The 11,840-nt window shown below is 34.3% G+C and overlaps 1 protein-coding gene across 1 annotated transcript; it reads left to right on the top strand.

The window, feature by feature from the left end:
- Window positions 1–3,074: 3,074 nt before the first annotated feature.
- LOC139501345 (uncharacterized) lies at window positions 3,075–10,111 on the top strand. Its single transcript, XM_071290391.1, has 2 exons — window positions 3,075–3,215; window positions 6,692–10,111. The coding sequence occupies exons 1-2, from the start codon at window positions 3,135–3,137 to the stop codon at window positions 8,639–8,641; spliced, it is 2,031 nt and encodes a 676-aa protein (XP_071146492.1). The 5' UTR covers window positions 3,075–3,134; the 3' UTR covers window positions 8,642–10,111.
- The last annotated feature ends 1,729 nt before the right edge of the window (window positions 10,112–11,840 follow it).

Below are 11,840 nucleotides of genomic sequence, written 5' to 3'. Positions count from 1 at the left end.
ATATACTAGTGTATTAAATAAAATGTGTTTTACAGTTTGTTCTAGGTAGGAAGTCTCCCTCCTATTTATGAATATATTTTGATTAACTAAATCTGGCTCAAACGCTGGTTTTTGATCACGGTTTGCATTGGAGATTTAGCGAAAACTTGAGAATATTAACGTGTCCAGGCGTAATTTATTTAGAAAGCAGTTCGCTGGTTAAATGAGTTGTATTAAGAATTGAGGAATTGAAAGGTTTTGAAAAATTCTGAAAGTTGTCAGTTGGCGAATAACGAGATTCGACGGACTGTTCAGCTGATCAGTAGACTGTTGTTTATGTTAAAGTTAATTATAACTTGTGGGTTAAAGTCAGTAAAAGTTTGGGGCCATAATTTGTCGACATTCACGCGTGTCAAATCTATGACTTGAACTTGTAGACGGTAAATTTAAGTATTGGAGCGTCAACAAGCGAAATCCATATGCAAGCCCTGATCAAAACGGCAGAGTGAGTCGTTAAAGAAAATAAGATACTGAAAGAATTTATTCTTGGTCTAAGAAATCATAATATAGACTGTAGAAATAGACCCTTGACTCGCCAAACTGTAACATAACAAATTAAATGTGCAGCTGATTCATATGTGTGTTGGTTAATAAAACTGAACTTGTACCTTACTGATTTATTTTATTACGCCTTGTCCCTTGCCTGAGTTGATCCTTTGATTAACATTCATCCTGTTTACTTCCCTTTTATTGGTAACAGATTACAAACCATTTGAGAGAAAGCATATTCAGGACAAAACGAGTGTAATGTTGTTTTATCTTCCCTTCCTTTTTTTTACTTGTATATTTGGTATATTAATCTAATACCGGTAACGTAAACTTTTTTTCTGACAAGTCAGTTGCAATTGTGGTGTCGTACTTGACCACTATCGTCTGTCTGCCCCTACATTCCTTGCTTACCCCAAGGTTTATTTGAAATGTTTTAGGTTAAACTTTACTCTGTAACATACAAATCTATAATACAGAGTGAGTGTGGGATTGCAATTCATATCCGAGTGTAAATAAACTTCAAAGATTCATACAGAGGTGCAGTTTATATCGGGGTCCGACTACTGCTACTACCAGAACTACGGAGTTTGGACGGGAATGCGGTGACTGGTGAACCAGACCCTTGTTTATTTGGTAACGGTCCAGATTATTATTCCAGTTGATCATTTAGTCCGATACTTTGATAGCATGACTGCGGTCAAGGTCAAATGTTATGACTTGGTTAGCCATCGGAGTGTCTAGACTTTCTATAATCACCATTTAAAAAAGAATCCAGAAGTTACTCCTGACCTAGTCCAAATAATTATGACGTCTTGAAAGGCTATTATAATTTTTTTCTTTGACGCCTTAGTTATAATAGCCTTTCAAGACGTCATAATTATTTGGACTACTCCTGACCGAAACTTGAAGAGTACTGAACTTCAGACATCTTGTTCCAGAATACGCATATTTAAACAAATTATAAACTGGTGGCATAGACCGGTAAAAATAATACCAAAAATAAATTAAAAGATATAAGTCGGGCATCACCCATCTTCGCTAGCCAAGGGTTACGATCCACTCCCGCTCTCTTCAGTACGATCCACTCCCGCTCTCTTCAGTACGATCCACTCCCGCTCTCTTCAGTACGATCCACTCCCGCTCTCTTCAGAAGAGAGCGGGAGTGGGAGTGGATCGTAACCCTTGGCTAGCGAAGATGGGCATCACCTTGAAAGAAGTCCTAGAGCGAAAGCATAGGGCAAACCCTACCTAGATCTAGATTTAGATGAAATTTTGGGTTGCTGTCTAGTTTTTATAAAGTTCGGTGACAGCATCCCAGTTTAGTTTCACTGGCACCCACGTCACATATCCACATATATTATGTAAACTCGATAAATTTATTTATAAAAACTAAAATAATCAGTTAAATCGCTTTAAAAAAATTGTTTGCGGGAAATGAAACAAAAGATTGACGAGAATGAGTTTAGGTTGAGCTTGGGCTCAATTCTATGACATGGGTACAGGCACACCTGGTTCTCCTGTATTCTTCATGGAATATGCAGGTGCTAGACCCAGGAGAAGAAGACTTGTTCCTGTTAAGGAGGAGCATAACATAAGAGTTACTTTCTCGCCAAACCTGATCGGGTCGAGAGATATAAATCTACTCCCCAGCGACTTCAATCACTACATAGTCTCATTAAAAAGGCACCTATTCCTAGCTAGGTATGAGAGTATCTATCAGGGGGATCAGTATGATATACCAGAGGTAACAAGAGTTTGGGCTGCTTTTGTGACAGTTCGGGATAAATATACAGGGAGTTCACAAACACGCTTTTCGTCACCACCGAGACTACTTCCGCGCTCGTTTAAACCCGCGTTGACAAGGTCACACAATCGGACAAATTGCCAAATAAGACATTGGTTAAGTCAATTTGAAAATTGTCGTACCATTAATTTGTGGACAGATGATCCGTGTGTTCGAATACTGTCGAAATTTTTTAGAGCTCAAGCTTTGCACTTATATAACATTTCGAGAACACTAGATTTTCTGACGTCAGAATTTTGCATTGTAATTTCCAAAACCGAAGGCCAATAAGGCCTTGAAAAACCGACCAATCGACTCAATGAACTACATTGCATTGTGGGCTACTACGAGTAAACTACTACTTAACACACGTGTAGTTAGAGGGGACTAATATGTTGTCTTGGACTGTCATTACCAATGTTTTTATTCTGCAAATATATTTAATGTAAAATATATGACATACTAGTAATCTTCAATTTGGATGCAAAGATTGAAAAAATACTGTTTTCGGGCTTCACGATTCACTTTCTTTTTCGCCTTTACAAATATGCAAGCTTTTCTTAATCCACGAAAATTGGTACTCACGAAAATAAATGAATCCACAGTAAACTATATGGCTCTTCCATTTTAATTTGAAAAGTGAATCATAGAAGGGTATGCTGCCATACCTAAAATTTGATATTTCTTTTAAAATAAGTATACAGGAACTATTCAGCTGTGACTTAGTTCAATTTATTGCCTTGATAGTGCTGCAATGGTTTTATGTTACTCTGCGCATATCTTTTCATCACATTTTTTTTAAATTTCAGCAAGCTCAATAAATATGGAGGAGAAAATTATAGCATTACTGAAAGAACGTGGGATAACTGATACACAAATAAAAAACTTGAGTGATAACAAGTTGGTAAGTATTCTTAAGTTTTAACTAACACTTATTTTCGAATAACTTGGATGTAAACTTTGCAACCTAAACAATACAATACAATACAATAGTAAATTATATTGTATTACATTGCAGTGCATTGAAAAACTATACATTTGCAATACATGTATAATACAATATGGGATTATTGCATGAATATTGGGGATTATTCCATATTGATAAAATATTAGTAGGTTTTTCATATGAATGGGATTTTGAATAAATAAGCATATTCACCTGCGGAAAAAGGATATTCACCGCGCAAAACGTCGCGTGCTTTTACGTGTATAATTTTGGTAAAAAAAACGTTTGATGTACAATTGGTTTTGGTAAATATTTTCCATTACATTAATTTCTCTCGGAATATGGAATAATACATTTAATACTGTCTTTTGTTTCGGTAAATATGTGGTTTTATTGACTTTTGAAAAAAAACTAATATTCACTTCGGCCGTTGGCCTCATTGAATATAATTTTTTTCAAAAGTCAACAAAACCACACATTTACCTCACCAAAAGACAGTAATTGTATAATATTGTCCCTAGTAGAATTTTCTATCACGCGAGCTTGCACCAATGAATGTGTTTGTAGATACTATATGTTTTTATGTTCTGTTAAATTGTTCCTTTTAAAATTGTTATACGATGATGACTGATGTACCCATATTTTGACTATTTTATTTATTAGGGCCCCGCCTTTAGGCGGGGCGCCCTATAGTGATCAGTATGTCCGTCCGTAACACTTTGTGTCCGCTCCATATCTAGAGAACCATTATGATTTTATACTATATACTTTACATGTTTATTAACCACCACCAGAGGTGTGTGTCATGATGTATGTTCAAATTCCTAGGTCCAAGGTCAAAAACTTTGGTTTCAGTTGACAACCCCGTGTCCTGTGGTGTAGATCGTGTCCGCTCCATATCTTGATACCCGTTATGATTTCAAAGTTTATACTTGACATCCATTTTAACCACCACCAGAGGGCGTGTCATGATGTATGTACAACATCCTAGGTCAAAGGTCAAGGTAAAATAAACTTTGGTTTCAGTTGACAAACCTGTGTCCTCACAGTGGTGAAGATCGTGTCCGTTCTATTATATCTTGAGAACTGTTATGATTTCAAATATTATACTTGACATCCATTTTAACCAACACCAGAGAGTGGGTCATGATGTATGTACAACTTCCTAGGTCAAAGGTCTGTCTGTCTGTTGGTCTGTCCATCGCTAACAAATTTGATCCACACTATATTTTGAGAGGACAGCTGTTATTATTTCATACTTTATACCTGACAAACATTTTCAACTTAACATATATATTAACCAACACCAGAGAATGTGTCATAATATATGCATCCTAGGTCAAAAGTCAGTCCGTCGGTCTGTTCATCTGTTCTTTGCTCTTAACAAATTGTGTCCGCTCTACCTCTCGAGAACCGTTAATATTTCATACTTTATACTTGGTGGGTCATAATTCTAAAAATATGTGACAAATATCAATTGGGCAGCACCTTTAAACATATTGTTCAAACATCAATTCATATAACCAGAAGTCACCTTAGAGTAGTCAACAATGAGTTCACATCATGCAGTCATATCAATATTATACTATGAAAGTAAGTTGAGAATATTTATCAGTTTTAACTTAAAATCTTAGAATAAAATCACACATGAGACTATGTAATAACTTCAAATAACGCTTCATATCAGATTATCCATACAACTTATTTACCCCACCTTATTGACAGCGGGGCCAACAGAGATGGCTCCCATCTCAATGGTATCTAGTTGTGTCTGTTTAGTTAACGCATCAATGTAAATATAACGGAATTTGATGAGGCTGTCATTAAAGTGAGAGGGTTAGCGCTATCAAACCAGGTTTTTAAAATCCACCATTTTCTACATTAGAAAATGCCTGTACCAAGTTAGGAATATGAGTTCTTGTCCATTTGTTTTTTGATTGAGTTAAGTCTGCCAATTGATATTTTATCGTATGTTTTTATATGTTGTGATGTTATGCTATTGTTTCAGAAAAAGGGAGAAGGTTTGGGCCCATTAAAACGTTTAATCCCGCTGCAAATGTTTGCACCTGTCCTAAGTCAGGAATCTGATGTACAGTAGTTGTCGTTTGTTTATGTAATATATTCGTGTTTCTCGTTTCTCGTTTTGTTTATATAGATTAGACCGTTGGTTTTCCCGTTTGAATGGTTTTACACTAGTAATTTTGGGGCCCTTTATAGCTTGTTGTTCGGTGTGAGCCAAGGCTCCGTGTTGAAGGCCGTACTTTAACCTATAATGGTTTAATTTTTAAATTGTTATTTGGATGGAGAGTTGTCTCATTGGCACTCACACCACATCTTCCTATATCTATTTGTTATTTGATTTTGCCATGTGATTGTGGACTTTCCGAATAGAATTTCCTCTAAGTTCAGTATTTTTGTGATTTTACCTTTTACGAGTGCAATATCTGTTCTACGAGGGACAATATATTCACCCTTTTAATGTATAATTATATAATATTTGAAATTGAAACATGGTTTTAACTAAGATTTTGTCATTGATGACGTCATGAATTTTGAAGATAAATCACTAACTTTTGGTTACTTTCTGTGGGAAATATATTATATTCCTATGCAATAAAAAACAATATAATGCACAATGGTATTGTGTTGTATTGTTTAGTATCATCTTGTATTGCAATACAATACATTTGTACACTGCAATCAATGTAATACAATACATTACAATACAATACAAACTCGTGCAATTTGAATTTTCTAGGTCTTTTTTAATTTTATATTATAGATATGTTAATTATCAAATAAAGCTGGCTAAGAATTATTTTTTTGTGGATCAAATGGTTAATGCCTTGAATGTCGACATCCTTTCATCAAGAAAAATAACTGCTTCGGTCCCTAGTTCCACCGACTGACTTTAAAAAAAATGCTGATAAGTTCTTATGATTTTTTATTACAGAGATTAAGAGTTTGGTTACTTGTTTGTATTTAGAAATAGACATACAATCATCATCCGTATATACATGTAGCTTATAACTAGATCAGTTATTATTTCTTTTACATTTAAAGAGGAAATGTTCTTTGTTACAATGTATCAGTTTCATGGCATATATTACAGTCTTCTTCTCTGTGAATATTGAAATATTAACCCGTCTCTATTAGCATGATCAGAAGGTAATAATCATTCATCTAGAAGTTTTTGTGAAGGACTTTCTTATCTAATGGTCGTTCTGAAGAAGATGGAGTAGTGGTTGGTTCGGAGAGGAACATTTTGCTCCAGTACAATTATGTTTTAGCCGGTAGGGGACTATGTATTGTTAATTCAGGTTTTTCCAAGCTCCAAAAATGAAGCAAGCCTCTACATTTTTCTAGTAACAGATGTTGTTTATCCCTTAACAATGATAAATGCATGTCATAATTATGTCTGTTATTTTTTTTAGATTGATCGTGATATATTGCAAGCCATTCCAGATGATTCGTTGAAAGAATATATTCCATTAGCTGGCGATCGGTTTGTCTTAAGAGAATTTTGTAAGAAGGGACCGAAAACCAAAAAAAACACACTAATCAAGAAGTTGCGTAAAAGATTAAATATTCAGAAAGTGGATTCAGACTCCGATGAGGAACCAGTAAAAAAATCACATTTGATTGGGAACGCAAATGCCTGGAAAAAAACCAAAAAGGTCTCAATCGGCTGGCTGAACTATGACGTGTCTGCCAGCCAATTCCGACAACTGAAAATGCATGGTGGAAGTACAAGAAAATTCGATTTTCATAAAGATGATGGCACGGAAGCAGTCTTGGTAAAAGGCAAGTCCGTATTTTTCCCTGGTGGAGTGAGTAAGATAGGACACATAAATGATTTTGAAATAGAATTGAGAGATTTTTCACATGAATTGATCAAATCAGAAGACACCATTGAAGAATGGTACGACAAAACTGGGGTTTCCATGTTAAGGTTTTACATTTCAACCAAACCTATAGATAAAGAACTTCCATCTACACCTAAAAATAAAGAACTTTCAACTACACATAAAAATAAAGAACTTTCAACAACACCTAAAAATACAAAAGCAAGCATAAAACCATCAGCATTGGACACAGACCAGTCTGACAATTCCTTACCAGATCCAGAACTTGATTTTTTCTTTGGAAGCATTGATAATATTCCACCTTTACCTCCTATTGAAATCTTTGAAAGTGATCATGAGCTATATGACCCAGAAATAGCTTTCCGCACTGACAATGTTCCAAGAGAAAACAATAATGATGTGACATTAAGATATGTCCCTAATACAAGTACGCCATTAGCAGACCGTGATATAAGTTCACATTTAACATTCCAAAATGTTGGACCAGATCTCGAAAATGAGGATATTCCAACATCTGCCTCTCTTAAAATACACAGAGGAAGTTTATCAATGATGGAGATGATATGTTATTTCAAAGATCCATCCTTGATAAACAACCCGGTTTCAATTATTCGGGTCCTTCCGAACGGGGAGAAGGAAATTGCAGAGGATACAGGTGGTGTGTTGAGAGATGTGTTGAGCGAATTTTGGGGCTATTTTCTAGAGAATTGTACACTAGGTAAGACATTTAAAATTCCAAGTCTCAGACATGATTTTGGCTATATGGAGTGGAAGTCTGTTGCCCGCATCATGATATATGGATATAAGTTTAGTGGCTATTGGCCTATTCATTTGGCCAAGACATTTATGGAACAATGTATAGCTCCAGGTGATGAAATTGAGACAAAAGAATTGATGAGTGACTTTTATCAATTTGTATCGGTACCAGATAGAGAAGTGTTTAAGAAAGCTGTGGATGATTTTTCCAGTGTAGATATCGACGAACTGTTAGATGCACTAGAGACGCATGAATGTAAGGCCAGACCTACAGACAATAATATAAAGCTTATTTTAAAAGAAATCGCACATAAAGAAATAATCCAAGCTCCAAAGTATATCATAGATTGTTGGAAAACAGTATTTGAAGAAACCAACGCAAAATTTATAGACCTGAAGAAGTTATCTGAGCTATATGAAAAACTTCAACCAACTAATAGAAAAGTTGTTCAAATTTTAAAGTTTCCAGATTTTATGGATGCACCTTGTTCAGAAGTTTCCAATTACCTTAAGAGATTTGTGAAAAACCTTGAGGCAGATACTTTGAAAAGATTTTTAAGGTTTTGTACCGGCTCAGACCTGTTGACAGCTGAATGCATCACCATTGAATTTAATAGCCTCACTGGTTTAGAGCGTAGACCAACAGCACATACTTGTGGTTGTGTTTTGAAACTGCCCAAAGTTTTCGAAGACTTTATGTCTTTTCGATCAGAGTTTGATCAAATCCTGGAACATAATTTCTGGGTGATGGATATCATATAGCTGCAACTGTTGATGAATTCTAGACATTCCTGTAGAATTTCAATACACAAATGACAATAATTTTGAGATAGAACATCTGAATTTGTTTCTGAAACTTAATCTAATTCACAAAAAGACATACTTCATTGAGAAGCAGTATCTTTGACTTTTTATAGAATATTGCAATAGTAATTTATCTTTACCTTTTTTATCACATTGTGCATAAAACCTGAAATCAGAAGGTTAAATGACATATAATAGGTAAAACAACATATACAATAGTGAGAAATTGGTTTAAATTGATGAAATCGCACTAAAATGTGATGGCAAATGAACATATGTAATGGGTCGCGGGCAATATAGATGGATACAGCAATGACAGCATATTATTTTCAGACAACTTTATGTGCAGGCAACCTATCAGATATTATGTTCATGAGCTAACACATTTTTGAGTATATATGTATATACTATTTGGGATTTCAGCTATTGTGACTAATTTTTTGTTCTTTCTAATGCTGAAACATAATTGTTTTGGTAGAATATGTAAAATGACCAACAAACAATTGCTTGTTTTATAGTAATTGATGAGATATCATTGTTTTTGTGAAGACGAAATTTTATGGTAAATACTATACTGTTTGTTGTCCATTCGTTGTCCACAGTTTGGATGATACTAAAAAAGGCTTCGATGGTAAATTATTTATATTAATTAATGTCAATTTCATTAATATCTTATTTTACCTTTTGGAGTTATAAGACTTGATTCGTTAAAAAGGGGAGCCTGTTTCCGAACCTAAACTAAAAAATATAAATTTCTGAAATCATTTCTGGATGACGGTCATATTATGACCATGAGCTGAAGGTACAGCTATTTATTTTAAAATGATAGAACATTTTCTGTTTGCTTAGTTTATATCGGTTGATGAAACATCACCATGTTATTGTAGAATGACAAAAAGTTTTTATTTTTATTTGTTATATTCTTTAATCTTAATATCAAAGGGTGTTATATGTGACAAGTTAAGCCGTTTCCGGACTTATTTGCTATTTAAGACATCTACAATATATCATATACTTGAATTACAATAATATAATATATTCGAAAATCCTGTAAGGCATATCTTAAAACATATTAATTCAGATGTCTAAATAAACATAACCTATAACATATAACATGTACTATACATGAGATGTTTTTATAAGAATTCAGATATATAATCACTGAGTTAACGAATTTATATCTGATGTACTATTTTAAAGATTTCTTTATGAATTCAGATGTCTTGTATAGCTAGTAAATATATCTAATATCAATCAAGATATATTAAATAGCGAATGAATGTTAAAACAGTTTCCCATAGCCAGATACAAATAGACTTGTGGATACTTTTAACTCTACATGTGTAAATCCTCAACTTATTTTTAACATGATTTATATTCAATCTAAGAAGATTGTTTTTTTTGTGTTCAAATAAACATTAAAGTTTGTTACATCTTTTGTTATATTGAATTTCAGGTAATATATATTGCAGTGTTTAGAAATGTGCATATATATAGAAATAATATGCTTCTGTCTGTTTGTTGCTTAGCTAGCGTGTCAAAATTCTTTTTGATCCCATTTTCATTAAACATGGTCTGTAGTATCAGAAACAGTCTTGTCACGGAACACTAAAAGGTCCATGGGAAGAACAAGAGCGACTCGTCCATTATATTTCTTTACAAATAAAAAAAAAAAGCCGGTCCACACGAAACTCCAAATCCCGAGAAAATTCAAGATCCTCGAGTGACCTGTGCCTTTCAATCAAGCTGAGACTACTATTAGTTTCAGAATCAAGTCACAAAGACTTCTGCTGCACGCACATGTTTAAATGAACATTTGTAGAATCGATCAAAGATACAATTCAATGTTCTGATTAGCCGATTTTATTCTATTCTATTCTACCATATAGTGACCGCCTTTAACAAATTGAAGATTACATTGTATGTCTCAGGAGGAAACTTAAATTGATATATATATACATTTTTTTTAGAATATGAAAAATAAAAAAATGGTTTGTATTATTAAGTAAGATGTTATAATTGAGTTAATATTGATGCTTTGAAATTGAAGATTTGAAAGAGTCTACTGAAGTGCAGTTTACAATGTTTTCCGGAAGTTTGTTCCTCGGTAATAGTTCTTGGAATATAGGATCTTTTCTGTTCTGTGTGTTGCAGGATGGAATTTGGAAGCTGTTCGAATTATAATGCCTTGCTCGTCTTTTTTGTGGGATAAATTTATTATTTTTAGGTATTGCAACCTTTTTGTGTTCAATTTTATATAGCATTACCAATCCGGAGTCGTTTCTTCTATGAGAAAGACTGCGCCGTTCAAGATGGTGTAACATGTTACCAACGGTTGAGGTGTTTCTGATTTCTATGCCCCACCTACGATAGTAGAGGGGCATTATGTGTTTGGTCTGTGCGTACGTTCGTCTGTCCCGCTTCAGGTTAAAAGTTTTTGGTCAAGGTAGTTTTTGATTAAGCTGAAGTCCAATCAACTTGAAACTTAATACACATGTTCCTTATGATATGATCTTTCTTATTTTAAAGCCAAATTAAACTTTTGACCCCAATTTCACGGTCCACTCAACATAGAAAATGAAAGTGAATGAAAGTGCAAGTTTCAGGTTAAAGCTTTTGGTCAAGGCAGTTTTTGATGAAGCTGAAGTCCAATCAACTTAAAACTTAGTACATATGTTCCCTATGATATGATCTTTCTAATAGTAATGCCTAATTATATTTTTTACCAATTTTCACGGTCCATTGACCATGGAAAATGATAGTGCGAGTGGGGCATCAGTGTACTTTGGACACATTTTTGTTTTGTTACAAAACGCGGAGCCCTCTTTTGGACCTTTCAAAGCTATCTATGTCTTGTTGTAAGTATGGATCACAAACAGAGCCAACATACTCTAGTGATAGTTTTACTAGGGACGTATATGCTTGCTCTTAAATTGATGTGTTCAGGTTTCCTCCTTAGAAAGCCTTATTTCGCAGAAAGTTAAACATAAAAATAGTGATATGGAGGCGGCGTGAGCAGACTTCTTTAAAGCTTAATAACTTATAAGGTGGAAGACCTATATACTTCATACGTTGATTATATATGCCTCATGGTACGAAGTTGCCATCAGTTACATGTCCATTGTCCTTGACCTCATTTTCATGGTTCAGTGACTTC

This window comes from Mytilus edulis, chromosome 13, assembly GCF_963676685.1.
Source record: "Mytilus edulis chromosome 13, xbMytEdul2.2, whole genome shotgun sequence".
NCBI classification, from domain to species: domain Eukaryota; kingdom Metazoa; phylum Mollusca; class Bivalvia; order Mytilida; family Mytilidae; genus Mytilus; species Mytilus edulis.
Note: the sequence above shows the minus strand (reverse complement) of the source record. Positions and strands in the feature narration are given on the sequence as shown.